Source organism: Scyliorhinus torazame, chromosome 6, assembly GCF_047496885.1.
Source record: "Scyliorhinus torazame isolate Kashiwa2021f chromosome 6, sScyTor2.1, whole genome shotgun sequence".
Classification (NCBI taxonomy): Eukaryota; Metazoa; Chordata; class Chondrichthyes; order Carcharhiniformes; family Scyliorhinidae; genus Scyliorhinus; species Scyliorhinus torazame.
In genome coordinates, this window is record NC_092712.1 from 128,267,359 (window position 1) to 128,283,350 (window position 15,992).

General features: G+C 50.1%; 1 protein-coding gene across 4 annotated transcripts in view; it reads left to right on the forward strand.

Annotated features, from left to right (window-relative positions):
- LOC140425013 (E3 ubiquitin-protein ligase HECW1-like) overlaps window positions 1-15,992 on the forward strand; it is an 856,744-nt gene that overhangs the window by 698,100 nt on the left and 142,652 nt on the right. For all 4 annotated transcript variants that reach the window (XM_072508780.1, XM_072508779.1, XM_072508783.1 and 1 more), the window contains one exon: window positions 11,143-11,295. In XM_072508780.1, the coding sequence (XP_072364881.1) occupies window positions 11,143-11,295 (153 nt within the window). The remainder of the gene's footprint in view (window positions 1-11,142; window positions 11,296-15,992) is intronic.

Genomic DNA, 15,992 nt, shown 5'->3' on the forward strand with positions numbered 1-15,992 from the left:
AACGGGAGAGGAGGGTGTGTCACACAATGGGAGGAGTCGAAGGAGAGGCGGGAGTGGCCGGGGCCAGCAGGAGTCAGCTGACTTGCGGAAGTGCAATGGGGGGAGTAAATCAGCTAGGATGGGACCTAGCCAGGGGGGTGGGGGGGGGGGGGGGGGGGGGGGGGGGGTGGGGGGGGGGGGGGAAGGAGAGATCGAGTTGCTGCTGCGATAGTCAAGGGGGAGCTGGAACGAGTGGGGGGGGGGGGTCGAGACAGGGGTATGCCGCTGTGGGGAACGGGACGGGTGTGGAGTGCGGGCACGTGGCTGGCCGAGGAGGGGGTCATGGCTAGTCGGCGGGGGAGGGGGGCGGTTAGCCCCCTGATCCGGCTGATAACCTGGAATGTAAGGGGACTGAATGGGCCGGTTAAGCGGGCCCACGTGTTCGCGCACCTGAAGGGGCTCAAGGCGAATGTGGTTATGCTCCAGGAGACACATCTGAAGGTGGCAGACCAGGTAAGATTGAGGAAAGGGTGGGTAGGTCAGGTGTTTCACTCGGGGCTGGATGCCAAAAATCGAGGGGTGGCAATCTTGGTGGGAAAGAAGGTGTCATTCGAGGCGCAAAGCACTGTGGCAGATAATGGCGGTAGGTACATAATGGTAAGTGGTAAGTTACAGGGAGAGAGGGTGGTACTGGTCAATGTGTATGCCCCGAATTGGGATGATGCGGGTTTTATGCGGCGCATGATTTTAGAAGGATGAGGGGTGATCTTATAGAAACATATAAGATTATGAAGGGAATAGATAGGATAGATGCGGGCAGGTTGTTTCCACTGGCGGGTGAAAGCAGAACTAGGGGGCATAGCCTCAAAATAAGGGGAAGTAGATTTAGGACTGAGTTTAGGAGGAACTTCTTCACCCAAAGGGTTGTGAATCTATGGAATTCCTTGCCCAGTGAAGCAGTTGAGGCTCCTTCATTAAATGTTTTTAAGATAAAGATAGATAGTTTTTTGAAGAATAAAGGGATTAAGGGTTATGGTGTTCGGGCCGGAAAGTGGAGCTGACTCCACAAAAGATCAGCCATGATCTCATTGATCCTGAAGCGGGACAAGGATCTCCTGCAATGTGGGTCTTACAGACCGATTTCCTTGCTAAATGTAGATGCCAAGGTGCTGCCGAAGGCCTTAGCCACGAGGATTGAGGATTGTGTGCCGCATGAAGACCAGACGGGGTTTGTGAAGGGGAGGCAGTTGAACGTGAATGTGCCGAAGCTTTTGAACGTTATCATGATGCCGGCGAGGGAGGGGGAGGCGGAGATAGTGATGGCGATGGACACTGAGAAAGCCTTCGATAGGGTAGAGTGGGGGTACCTGTGGGAGGTGCTGAAGAGGTTCGGGTTTGGGGAGGGGTTTGTCAGGCGGGTTAGGCTGTTGTATGAGGTCCCGATGGCGAGTGTGGCCACAAATAGGAGGAGGTCCGAGTACTTTCAGTTGCACCGAGGGACGAGGCAGGGGTGTCCCCTGTCCCCCCTGCTCTTCGCACTGGCGATTGAACCCCTGGCTATGGCACTAAGGGAGTCAAGGAATTGGAGGGAGTTGGTGCGGGGTGGGGAGGAGCATAGGGTGTCGCTCTATGCAGACGACCTGCTGCTATATGTGGCGGACCCGGTGGGGGGAATGCCGGAGGTAATGAGGATTCTTTGGGTTTTCGGGGTACAAGCTCAACATGGGGGAGAACGAGCTGTTTGTGGTTCACCCAGGGGACCAGGAGAGGGGGATTGGCGAGCTCCCACTAAAAAGGGCGGAGAGGAGCTTCAGCTATTTGGGGGTCCAGGTGGCCAGGAGCTTGGGGGCCCTGCATAGGCTTAATTTTACAAGGCTGGTGGAGCAAATGGAGGAGGAGTTCAAGAGGTGGGACGCGTTGCCGCTGTCCTTGGCGGGTAGGGTGCAGTCAATCAAAATGACGGTGCTCCCAAGGTTTTTGTTCCTGTTCCAGTGCCTCCCCGTGTTTATCCCGAAGGCATTTTTTAGGCGGGTTAACAGGAGTATAATGGGGTTTGTGTGGGCACGAGGGACTCCGAGGGTGAGAAGGGTGTTCCTGGAGCGGAGTAGAGATGGGGGGACTGGCGCTGCCCAACCTCTGTGGGTACTACTGGGCCGCCAATGCGGCGATGGTGCGCAAGTGTGTGATGGAGGGGGAGGGGGCTGCATGGAAGAGGCTGGAGACGGCGTCTTGTGTGGGTACGAGTCTGGGGGTGCTGGCAACGGCGCCGCTGCCGCTCCCTCCAAGGAGGTATACCACGAGCTTGGTGGTGGCGGCTGCCCTCAAAATTTGGGGGCAGTGGAGGCGGCATAGGGGGGAAGATGGGGCCTCGGCGTGGACCCCAATACGGGGGAACACCGGTTCGCCCAGGGAGAACAGGTGGAGGGTTTTCGGGGTGGCACAGGGCAGGGATACGAAAGTTGGGGGACCTGTTTGTGGACGGAAGGTTCGCGAGCCTGGGTGAGCTGAAGGAGAAGTACGGGCTCCCCCCCGGGGAACACCTTCAGGTACTTACAGGTAAGGGCGTTTGCCAGACGGCAGGTGGTGGAATTCCCGCGGCTACTGCCACACACAGTACAGAACAGGGTGCTCTCGGGGGGGTGGGTGGGAGTGGGGAAGATCTCGGAAACTTACCAGGTGATGCAGGAGGAGGAGGAGGCCTCGGTGGTGGAGTTGAAAGGTAAGTGGGAGGAGGAGTTGGGAGAGGAGATCAAAGAGGGGACGTGGGCAGATGCCCTAGGGAGGGTGAACTCTTCCTCTTTGTGCGCGAGGCTCAGCCTCATACAGTTTAAGGTGCTGCCCGGGGCACACATGACTAGGACAAGGATGAGCCGTTTTTTGGGGGGTGAGGACAGGTGTGTTAGGTGTTCAGGGAGCCCAGCAAATCACACCCATATGTTCTGGGCATGCCCAGCGTTGGAGGAATTTTGGAAAGGCGTAGCGAGGACGGTGTCGAGGGTGGTAAGTTCCAGGGTCAAACCGGGCAGGGGGCTCGCAATATTTGGGGTGGCAGAGGAGCCGGGAGTGCAGGAGGCAAAAGAGGCCGGTATTCTGGCCTTTGCGTCCCTGGTAGCCCGGCGAAGGATTCTTCTTCAGTGGAAGGATACGAGGCCCCCAAGCGTGGAATCCTGGATCAGCGATATGGCAGGGTTCATTAAATTGGAGAGGGTGAAATTCGCCTTGAGAGGGTCGGTACAAGTGTTCTTTAGGCGGTGGCAACCGTTCTTAGACTTCCTGGCAGAACGGTAGACATTGGTCAATGGCAGCAGCAACTCGGGGGGGTGGGGGGGGGTTTACTTTATTTTTGGTTTTGTTATTTACACTGAAGGGTCTGATGGGGTGTATATACCTGTTGTGTTAAGTCGGGGTGTTAATGTTAATTTATTATCTATGTACAGTGGGATGGGGGTATGGAGGGTTGCTTTTCTAGACTGTGTTTTGTACTTAACCCTGTTGGGTTCTTTTTTCATTTTGTTCTTGATATTTTATGAAAACCTTAATAAAAATTTTTTTATTTTTTATAAAATGAATTCAGTAAACTATGACTGACCCCACAAACTCTGGCAGGCTCAGTACAGGTGGACACCGGCCTGCAGTGTCCTGGTCCAACCACGAGGATCACATGGCAAAGAATGTCAGGGCAATGCACTTTACACCTTTACATTACAATGCCAGCAACAGTTATAACACAGCTTTAGCGGGAGCGCTTCAATGCAAATTGCAAGAGGTGATTTATGCTTTCTCATCAGCAGCTGGTGTAGCTCATCATTTCTGCAGACTTCGGGTAAGCTGGATTGTGTATGATCTGTTTCCACAGTCCCAGAGGACCATAGACTGCTCTCCCCTGTGAGAGCTGACTGGTGGTGATTGAACTTGAGGGTCACCACACCCCAGGTGGAGGGCAAGGTTGAGAAGGTGCAGGAATGGAACCCGTGCTGTTGGCATCACTCCTCATCATGAACTAACCATCCAGCCAACTGAGCTAACCAACCGTGCCACCAGCTCCGCCCCGTAATACCCAGACACGTGGTTCTGATTTATTTTTGCTGACCTGCACCGACCTCTCCGAACCATCCACGATTATTCACTGACTAGAAAAGCAAATCAGATTTGCAATCTCCAGAAACTGTACCTGTGCATTAGTCAATGTTGCTGCTGGTGCATTGTAAATGTGGCAGACATACAGCACTGCTCCTATCTGAATCGGATGTGTAAAATAAAATTCCATATGCAGAGTTATTAGTTAACCTCCAGGCTGGATTCAACATAAACCTTGGGAATCGCTAAAGGGGTAGAACATAAGAAATAGGAGCAGGAGTAGGCTATCTGGCCCCTCGAGCCTGCTCCGCCATTCAGTGAGATCATAGCTGATCTTTAAAGCAATGAATTGTGGTTGAGGAGCCATGGTAGCATTGGGGTGCAGTGAAGAATTGTGAGGCTGAACTTAGTGTCTGGGGTCAGTGTTACAAGGAAAGACTGGAGAAGGTTTGGATCTTCAACCAAGAAAGTAAGCATCGGAGAGGTGGGGCGGGATTCTCCGACCCCCCGCCAGGTCGTAGAGTCGCCGGGGGGCGGCGTGAATCGCACACCGCCGCTCCGACACCGTCTGCCGAATTCTCCGGCGCTGGTTTTCAGGCGGGGATCACTCTGCGCTGGCTGGGGGCTGTTGGCAGCGGTCCCCCCAGCAATTCTCCGGGCCCCGATGGGCCGAGCGGCCACCCGTTTTCAGCCAGTCCCGCTGGCGTGAAATAGACATGGTCCATCCCGGCGGGACGTGGCTTGTAGGGCGGCTAGCTGGGTGCTCTGGGGGGCGCGGGGGGATCTGGCCCTGAGGGTGGCCCCCACGGTGGCCTGGCCCGCGATCTGCGGGCGGGCCTGTGCCGTGGGGGCACTCTTGCCCTCTGCGCCAGCCTCTGTAAGAATCCGCCTTGGCCGGAGTGGAGAAGAAACCCCCTGCGCATGCGCCAGAACATGCCAGCAGTCCTGCGCGTGCGCCAACCCGCGGCGGCCCTTCGCCGCAGGTTCGCACAGCGCCAACGCCAGCCTAGCCCCCGGAAGTGCGGAGGATTCCGCAACCTCCGGGCGGCCCGACACCGGAGTGGTTCGCGCCGCTCTTGGAGCTGGCGTCGGCCCATCTCGCCAAGTGCGGGAGAATCCCATCCATGATCTCATAGCAATATATAATTGTCAGAGAATTGAAAAAGTAAACTCAGAAGAAGAGGCCCCAGGTTCAAACTAGTAATGGGAAATTTAGGACTGATATCAAGAGCTTCTTCTTACACTAAGAATGATCAGCGTGTATAATAGTCTTGCAGATAGAATAACAGAGGCAAAAAACTGGGAATTTTTTTTTTTTAATGCAGTGTATTTTATAGAAGATTGGCAGGCTATCTTATACTTAAATTGCATTTAAGTGATGTGGTTGAATCAGGTATTTCAAAATGAAGAAAATGATATGTGTTCAACAAAGTGAAATTTTGTGCATACCTTGTTACCATAAAATGTGTGTCTAACTGCATTCAACTGCATATCATTGAGATGACAGTTGTATTTGAAATGTTTATACAGGAAATATGGACACTATTATTTCATTGCCAACTACTGTTAAGGCAATATTCCAGACAAATTGAATGAAACTGACTATGGTAATCTGTGATTCACCAAACAGAAATCAGGCAGTTTCTCCATTCAAATTGATGCATGAAAATGGCCATCACATTTCCCCACATAACAACTGTCATTGCATTTCAAAAGTATTTGACTTGTTTGAAACACATTTGAGTTGTTTCTGAGATGTGACATGGCACAGCACACATGTGTCTTTTGTAGAACGCAATAGAACATATCACATCATCTGTAGGCCAGACTGCAGACAAAAGTATCCTGTTTTACCTGTAAAAGTGTGAATTATTTTGACATAATGTTGGATGCGACAGCAAAGGTCAGAAGGATTGACGAAAGCTGCAAGTAAGCCTTTGTTGGAAAGCAGAAGCCAGCTGCAGCTTGTGTTATTGCTGCCACATATAGCAGTATTCTAGAAATCAAACCTGGTTTTGGTCCTCATAAGTGGTTGTTTGGAAAGAGCATCCTGTAGGTTTCTTGAGTCAGATTATGATGCCATGTCAGTAATACCATTTAAGATGTTAAGAAAGCACGTAGAGCAAAAAAAGTTATTTGTCCCACCAAGCTCACATTTTCCATGGACGCTGTGCAACCTCTCCCTTCCATTTTTCTACACGATCCTGTTAATCTCTTGAGTTCAACACATTCTGGAAAGATCCTCCCTTCTATAAATCAAACAATCCTAGCTTTGTTTTCAACATTATTCAATTTCGTCCCATCCTTACTCTGTATTTCCAAGGTCCCAGCACCTCTTGGGGGATGAGTTATGATGCTCGTACACCATTTGAACACTTTCACTTGTGCCCATTGGACCAATCTAATTCAGAGACAGTTAATTTTATAGCTAAACTTTTGCTTCACATTGCTGCATGGCTTCTATTCCTAGACAGCTTAACACTCAGACAATCTCCGTGGCCAAAATTTACATTCCTCCCCTCGGCAGATTCTGATGCAGGAGAGTGGGGAGAACGTAAATTAGCATGGGTGGGATTCCCTCTGGGATCCCGCCCATTGCGACCCGGATGCATTTTTATGGTGGTGTGGACAGGGCCTCAGCCATGAAGCTCACCCATGCCCCTATTAAGGCCCTTAAGTGGCCACTTAATGATCACTTCAGGGCCATTTCCTGCCCAGCCTCAATTTTTAGGTTAGTGGGCACCCGATGACTGAAGTTGGGAAACAGCAAAAGTTGTCAGCTTTGATCTCGGTGGGAAGGGGGTCCGCTTCGGAAGTCCCCTTCAGATTGGGAGTTATCCTCCACTCAGGGACCAGAGAGGCCCTGACACTGGAATGCCACTGAAACAAATTACTGACCCTGCCCAAAACATGAGTGAGTGACATTAGCATCAGTAGCAGTGTAACGCAACATGCCATGAAGTAGAATGTAGCATGCCCCGAGCAAAGTTGTATTATGCCAGTTTCCAATCATAACCATTCCATAAATGAGAGTTCAGTCAGCTGACTTCCCATTAGGACAGAGTGCTACATTGGACTTGATCAGTTCACCAAGAGGAGTTGGCATAAGTTTGTGATGGGTACATCACTTCTGACTGGTCAACTGGACATTGCAATTGATGAACGCATGGTGGACTGGGGAATATCTATGTGTGTTGTCTGCATGGAATTCCAGAAGGCATTTGGGAAAGTATCAAAAAAGATTATTTGCAAAATGCTTGGAGGTAACGTTGTGATGTGTGGTTGGTAATTAGTTGGAAGGTTAGAAAAAACATGGGGCGTGATTCTCCAGCCTCGTTGCACTCTTCCTCAAGTGAAATTAGCTGGTGAATAGCAGGAGAAGCCGAAAACGAGAAGAACGCAAGGCACCAAACAGTTCGCGATGCAACCGGCCCGCTCCCATAGGCGAAATCGGGATCTCGCCGTAGCGTGGCGAGAAACCATTTATCACCACTTAAGTCCTATTTCCATACAGTTGGCGGAGGGGTTCTGTTGGGAGCCGAAGAGGTGAGTAGCCATCTTTGTTCACAGGTAAAGAGCCCGAGGGTGCTGGGCTTGCTGCTCCTGTGCTCAGCGGGGGTTGAGGGCACACTCGGCAGGGGATGGGGACCTTCTGCAGGAGGGGGCGGTGCGAGGGGGGTGGGTGGACAGCCCCGGCTCGGTTGGGGCCTATGGGAGGGGGGAGGTGCAGGGGGGGAAACCACTCAAGGCACCCCCATGCCAACCTAGGATCATGTTTCCCATTCCAGTAATGGGGGGCATTGGTGTAGACTCACTCATTCTGCCCGGTGTCGGACAGTGACCTTCTTCCTGCTCTGGAGGCCAGTCCTCCTGTTCACACCCCCCATGCTCACTGCTGCCGACACCTCATTCAGCCATAGGGCAGCACTGGCTGCCCTATGGCTGACCTTCTTAGACCTTCAGGGGAACAGAACGTCCCTCCTAGCCTCCACAGCATCTAGCAACCTCCCCAGATCAGCGTCCCCGAATCTTGGGGCTGGTCTCCTCAGCGCCATTGTTGCGAGCTGGCTGGGTTGGCTGAGTAAGTGCAGCTTAAGTGCTGCTCGACCTTGTTAGTGGGGGGCTGGCAAGCATGATGCCGATGTAACCATCTCAGATGGCCACCTGCAAAGGACCATGGGAATTATGACCAACCCAGGACTCAGACAGACTCAGAGCTTGTGTGTGTATTTGCAACCCAGATAGCTAGACCCGATCGAAACCCCCGCTCGTTTGCATTCTAATGGCCCATTTTTCCAGAACAAAAGAACTGTATTCAGGTAACCGATATAGATATAGACTAATCGGCGCCACTCCCTTTACTGAGGGAGCCCAAACAGCCAAGGTCAATGCTAAGGACACGCCCAGCCATCAAGGCACCCGCCCTTTTATTGGCCAAAATCGATGGCAGTGATCGAAGCCTGTCGAATTATTGGGTCCAAGTTAAGGACCTGCCCCAAAGAGCGCGAACTCCCAGAGGGATAAGAAGAGACACAGCCATGTGCTCGGTCTCTCTTGGATCCGGCCTATGCCAACCCAAGTGCAGCACAACGACCAGACAGATAAGTTCAAGACCAACGATCACTATCAGACGGATGAGCCCAGCAGAAAGAGAGCCACTTCTTCCACCCAGCCACGCAAGATCCGGACAAAGGTCTTGTCCATCTGCATAGAGCCGGTTGCCCTGAAGTTAAGAATAGGTTATTGTAGCTGTTAGGTGTAGTTTAACTTGTATTGTTTTGTGTTGCATGTCGAAGTAATCCTTGTGTGTAAATAAACTATCTTTGAACTTGAACTGACTAACTGTTTGTGTTGTCCTTTGAACAATATCCGGTAAAGCCTTGTGGTGGTATCATTTGATACCTGGTCACTCTAAAGAGCATCATTATTAATTGACAACATTATTGATGACTCTGGTGGCGATTGGCAACACCGGCGAATCAACTGGTGAGCCTTAAATTGCAACAGGAAGCCCGTTAGGATAATTAAATGGACCAGTTGACGGTAAATAGCGTTGCCGGCCTCGCTGGGCCGAGCGCTGGGAAACTCACAGCAATTCCCGCTCCCTACAACATTTATGGAGAATCGGGTCCATGGAGTAATGATTCTCTAACTGATGTGATGTTAGAAGTTGTAGTAATCCAGGAGACATGAAGGTGAAGGTTTATCGAACTTTATTTACAACTCAAAAGTAAGCCGCACCTGTGACATACAATACAAGTGTCCCAGCCCAGGAGTAACTGGAGTCCCGATCCGGGTCAGGGACCGTATTTAACGAGTTTGATAATGAGTCGCCTGGACGCTGGACGGGCCTCCAGCCTTTACCTGGGAATTCATATTCCACGAGCCCCATGGAGATAATGATGAGTGATCCCTCATGGTCCTCGTGCTGGTTACTCACAGAAATGCTGTTCCCCAGCGATCCGTATTGTGACTTTTCACCATAAATGTGAATGAATAGGGGGCGGAAGTCTCTGATAATGGGGCTGTGTACACATGCCCGCGATAAAACAGGCGCGAATCACTCTGGACTTTTTCTAGAAAGTCCAGAGTGATTCTCCGTTTTTGAAGGGGGCTAGCAGTGCTCCACGCATCTCCGGTTGCCGATACGATACTTCTGGCCGCTCAACATGGCGGATCCACACCGCGGGCCGGCCCCGACAATATAGGCACCCCCCAGATCGCCCGCACCCCCCAGATCGCCCGCACCCGCCGATCGATCTGTGTTCCCCGATCGCGAGCCTGGCTGTCCTGGAGGCCTACCCCGGTGACGGATCTCCCTGCTCCCCACCAAAGCGTCCTGGAACCATGAGTGAACCACGCCGGCTGGAACTCGGGTGGTTGCCGGTGGAGAATTGCCACGCGGGCCTCTTTCAATGGCCCCCGACCGGCGCCGCGCCGGCCGCACGCATGATTGCCGCTGATTCTCCGGTACCCGCAATTGCGGCGCGGAGGCTTGGAGAATCCTGGCCAGGGTGTTGTTTATCCAATTTTGAAGAAGACACCAAATTTGCAAAAACTGGCAGGAAAAAGAAATTACAAAGGATAATACCAGACTGACTGTCTATTGTGGTTTGATGTCAGAAAATTTAAGGTAATCTACTTTGGCTCTGAATGAGACCAATTAGAATTTTTTAATGACTGTAGGGGCAAGGCAATTCAAGTGTCCATTTACTCAAATCATTAAAAGCTAATGCAGAGGTACAGAAAGTAATCAAAGTGTAATAATAATCTTTATTGTCACAAGTAGGCTTACATTAACACTGCAATGAAGTTACTGTGAAAAGCCCCTAGTCGCCACATTCCGGCGCCTGTTCAGGTACACTGATAGAGAATTCAAAATGTCCAAATGACCTAACAGCACGTCTTTCGGGACTCGTGGGAGGAAACCGGAGCACCCGGAGGAAACCCACGCAAACACTGGGAGAACGTGCAGACTCCACACAGACAGTGACCCAAGCCAGGAATCAAACCTGGTACCCTGGAGCTGTGAAGCAACAGTGCTAACCACTGTGCTACTATGCCGCCCACCTCATTTCAAAGGGGATAAAATTCAAAAGTGGGGATGTCGTGTAGAGCCTTAGATAGACCACATCTGGAGTATCACATTCAGTTTGGACATTAACCATCAGAACAGAGCTGCAACACTCCACAGAGTCAAAACTTCCATTCATTTTATGGTCCAAGCTCACAGGTCCAAGTCTTGGGTGAGGTGTGGAGTGCTGGCTATGAACCCATACCCAATTGTGAGTCAGTGCTTACTGAGGCAGGGGGTAAACTGGATGGTGATGGATGCAGCAAGTGAATCACTAAATTAAGATGCCCTGTTTGAATTGAGGACTTCAATAATAAAATAAGGATTATCATCAGTAATGATGGTCAATTGATAAGGGTGCATGAGACCATTGGACACTGATTAGCATTGAAAATAAATGGACAAAAATACCCAGCTTGATGTTTAACATTTAAATGATCTGAATGTGAACTGCAGTATGTTTCTTCCTTCATCTATATTGTGCTTTATTTTTTTATATGGTTCTTCTGCAGGCTGGATTACAGTGGACCATCAAGAGAGTTTTTCTTCCTCTTGTCGCAAGAACTTTTCAATCCCTACTATGGTTTGTTTGAATATTCAGCCAACGACACATACACTGTGCAGATCAGTCCAATGTCAGCATTTGTGGAAAATCATCTGGAATGGTAATGTTCAACTTTTCATTACACTGCTTGCTTCCAAGAAAAACATGCCATTAAAGCCCCATTCCCCACAATGTTTATTGTAGAAATTAACAATGTTCAAAATAACCATTGGTAATGAATTAACGAAAGATAATCGGCAGCTCTCTTTCGATATCGCTTGTGGACAGATGGTGAGAATCTTTATTCGTTTTTTAAAAATGTATTTTATTTCAAACATGTATCAAAGCAGGTTACAGCCAATATACACCCCGGGAAACATACTTCCCAACAATCAACTATCCAGGCTATACTGTACAGGTTTTCCCCTTTTTACACCCCCCTGCGACGAACAGCTCCTCAAACACGGTCACAAACATCCCCCACCTTTTCTCAAACTCCCCTGCTGAGCCCCTTAACTCATACTTTATCTTCTCTAACCGCAGGAAGTCATACAGGTCACCTAACCAAGCCATTACCCCCGGTGGAGATGTCGACCGTCACTCCAGCAAAATTTGCCGCCGTGCAATCAGAGAGGCGAAGGCCACGACATCAGCCTTCCTCCCCTCCATGAGCTCCGGCTTCTTTTAATCTCCAAATATCGCCACCAAAGGGTCCAGGTCCACCTCCTCCTCAACTACCCTGGCTAAGACTAACACTCCCGGCCAGAATCTTCCCAATTTTTTGCAACTCCAAGACATGTGCACGTGATTCCCTGCCCCCCGCCCACACCTCTCACATTCATCTGCTACACCCTGAAAGAACCCACTCATTCTCGCCTGGGTCATATGTACCCTGTGCACACCTTAAACTGTATTAGGCTCATCCTTGCACAAGAGGAGGTCCCGTTTACCCTTTGCAGTACCTCACTCCATACTCCCCAATTGATCTTCCCTCCCATTTCCCAGTTCTCGAGAATATATATCGAGAATCTTTATTCTTAAAATGTTTCCCTCTGTGTTAGGTTGTGATTCATGCAAGGGATGGCGGCTGCCCCTTCGGGTCCATGTTCAAATTATCATTCTTCTTCCATAAGGGCATCTTTTTGGAAGATAATCTCGGTGCCCCCACCCCAGGCTGGGATTTGCAGAAGCAGAGGTTGCCCACCATTGGTCAGCGATGGGATCCTCCGGTCCCACTGCTGTCAAAGGGATTTTCCGTTGTGCCTACCCTCCACCGCTGGCGAACCTGTGGCTGGGGGTGGGTGGATAGGAGGGCTGGTCACTGCTGGCAGAACCAGAAGATCCAATCTTTTCCTCCATTCTCTGCCTCAAGCTGCCCTTGTTCCACACAATGTCACATACCAGAAGCAGGTAGGCTAACAATCTTAAACGTGTTTTAATTTCTTTCTGGGTAATGCCCATCTTTTATATCATTAGCCCAGTGCTTTAGTATAAATTCAAAATACAATAGGTCAGAATCACTTTTATTTTCATTATGGTAATGTTATGTTATTCATTATTGGAATAAACATCTGGGGGTGGATTTCAGTTGGGGGAGGGTTCTCCCAATTATGTGTCGTAACATTTCTGGAAGAGCTGTAGTAACCTCACTAAACTGGAATGTGTGATTTTTTAATGTTTTTTTTAATGGGGTTTCCTTTGCTGAAATGCTAAAATTCTGGAAGAATCCAAATGAGAAGTTGCACCTTACCGGTATTAGAAATTCAAGGAAAGAAAGTTGTAAAATAAACTTCTTTGCAAAATCAGACTTCGAAGGTTAAAAACATGCATTTATTTTAGCCTCAAAACATCAGTCACAATGTTCAGTTTCACCATCTGCTGCTTGATCGAACCTTAACCTAAAAGTTCCTGGCAGCTTCAATAATTGAAGAAGACTGTTTTGCCCCAGGAGTGAGAAAGACTGTGTTCCACACCAATCATAAAGATCTGGATGATTCATAAATACCACTGTTGTAAACAAATTAAATGGGTAGTGCATTAAAGTATTTGTTTCTAAATATATTTCTACTTGCAGCTAGTGAGATCTATCTTAAGGCCAAAGAATGCCATAACACTGTGGAGTCAAGTGAAACAACTTTTAGAGATGAGCAAGTGAAAGCACATTTATCACATCAGAGCAAGTGATACATCTCATTAGAGACTCTTTTTTGAACTTTGTATAAAAGCAGATCTGTATCTTAGTATTGTAGCTCTTGGCTACTATGAACAAAACAGAGCACTAGGATTACTGAGCCTCTCAACAAATTACGCTGATGTTTGTGTCTTTGGCCTGAGATCACAGGACACTGCTAACTTGCCTCCTACATGTCATTGAAGCAGCAACTCTAATCCAGCTGCTTTCTAATCAATGAAACCAAAAGTTTCGGAGCACTTTATTTTGTTTATCTTGGAAATATTTGTGAGTTGAAGTTGTTAATACATTCCTTAAGTGGTGCCCCCCCATGTTTAAATTAATTTGTTTGATATGCGAAAATTGCAAGTTCTCAGTTCTTAGTAATGAAGATCGACACACCGTGTGTTCACTGCTTAATTTAAGGTTGATGAGTCAGTTGCCCACGGAATAGTAGAGGATGTTTGTGTTGAAATGATGATGATTGAATAGTGGTGATGTGAGATATTACAATCTCGGACCAGACCCCAACAGTGGCCCAGATACTGGACAGAAACGCCAATATTTTATTTTAATTTTGTAAGACTGCGTGGAAAGGATACCTCACTCCAGGAATGACTGTATGAAGAAATAGGGATGTGATATATTAAAATGAACTTTATTACTAATACAGCATTAAAATATCTTTAACACCACACAATAAAATAGCTTACAATTACCCCTAAAACAGTGCTAATCAATGCAGTGACACAATAACCCTAAACTGCTATCCTTATTTCCACTCAAACAATAATACCATCTCAGATCCCAATCCACTTTTAAATACAGTTTGCACTCAGGAATGCTTGCTGTAAAGTGATGTCTTGAATATTCCACTTTAAGAAAGAGAGAACTTCTGAGACTGCTTTAAAGAAAGAGACCTGACCCCTGTCAGAAAAATGCAGAATCTCTGGCTGTACTTCTTCAGAAATCTTCTCAGTTCACCTTCCAGCCAGAAACACCTGACTGCTTCAACCCTGACTCCTCCCATTAACGTCATCATCTTCCAAAACTAAACACAACAGGCTGGATTCTCCATCATTGAGACTATGTCCCCCACGCCGGCATCAAAACGGTGGGGTTTTACTTCTGAACATCCTGGAAAAAAGTGAAACAAATTCATGCAGCTTTTGCTGCAGATATGGGTCTCCGCAATTCCGGGTCAGAGGCCGCGCAGGCACGCGGCGGCGGCCTCCAGCAGAGCTGGACCTGAAGAAGAGACCCCCCCCGATCGGCTGCGCGCTCAACCCTCAAACTCCGCACAATCATTCCCCGGCCGCCTATAAGGCCACCCCTGGCCTTCGATCCACCCGCCCCCGCAGCCGCCACGCGAGCATCCTGACCGGCAATACCAGGTTAGTTCCACGCCGCCTGGAACTCGGCCAGTCGGGGGCGGAGGATTGCTGAGCGAGCCACTGCCAATGGCCCCCGGTGGCATGGTGTACTCCCCGGTGACGCCGATTTTAGGTGCCTGGAGAATCACTGAAATGGCGCTGGTCCCGATTACGCCGTCAAGCTGGATTCTCCACCCCGGCGCTGACCGCGATTTCGGCGTCGGGTTGCGGAGAATCCAACCCAACATCTCTAATTTACTACTCCACAGGGGACCCTCTGAATATAAATAAATGTCCATTAACCCTTTACAAACCTTTACAAGGGCGCGATTCAATGGTCTAGTCGTGGTGTTGGCATGAGGCCATTGAATTTTGAGAGTGGCCTATTGTAGGATTTGCAATGCTCAAAGGGCCTCACAGGGTTTAGCAAAATCTCGCAATACGTCTCAATCCAGGGGCGTCATTCTCCGACCCCCCTCCGGGTCGGAGAATGGCCGTTGGCCGCCGTGAATCCCGCCCCCGCCGAAGTCTCCAGTACCGGAGATTGGGCGGGGGCGGGAATCGGGCCGCGCCGGTTGGCAGGACCCCCCGCTGGATTCTCCGGCCCGGATGGGCCGAAGTCCCGCCCAGAAATTGCCTGTCCCACCGGCGTAAATCAAACCTGGTATTTACCGGCGAGACCAGGCTGCGTGGGCGGGCTCCGGGGTCCTGGGGGGGGGGCGCGGGGCGATCTGACCCCGGGGGGCGCCCCCCCGGTGGCCTGGCCCGCGATCGGGGCCCACCGATCCGCGGGCGGGCCTGTGCCGTGGGGGCACTCTTTCCCTTCCGCCTCCGCCACGGCCTCCACCATGGCGGAGGCGGAAGAGACTCTCCCTACTGCGCATGCGCGGGAAACTGACAGCAGCCGCTGACGCTCCCGCGCATGCGCCGGGAAACTGACAGCTGACGCTCCCGCGCATGCGCCGCATTTCTGCGCCAGCTGGCAGGGCAACAAACGCCATTTCCGCCAGCTGGCGGGGTGGAAATCCCTCCGGCGTCGGCCTAGCCCCTCAATGTTGGGGCTCGGCCCCCAAAGATGCGGAGCATTCCGCACCTTTGGGCCGGCGCGATGCCCATCTGATTGGCGCCGTCTTTGGCGCCAGTCAGCGGACATCGCGCCGTTGGGGGAGAATTTCGCCCCAGATCTCGCCGTCACTGGGTGTGATCCAGTTCTACATATTTAAATGAGCCATTAGGCTTATTTAAATATGTGATTGTGGAATTCTCCTGGCACTT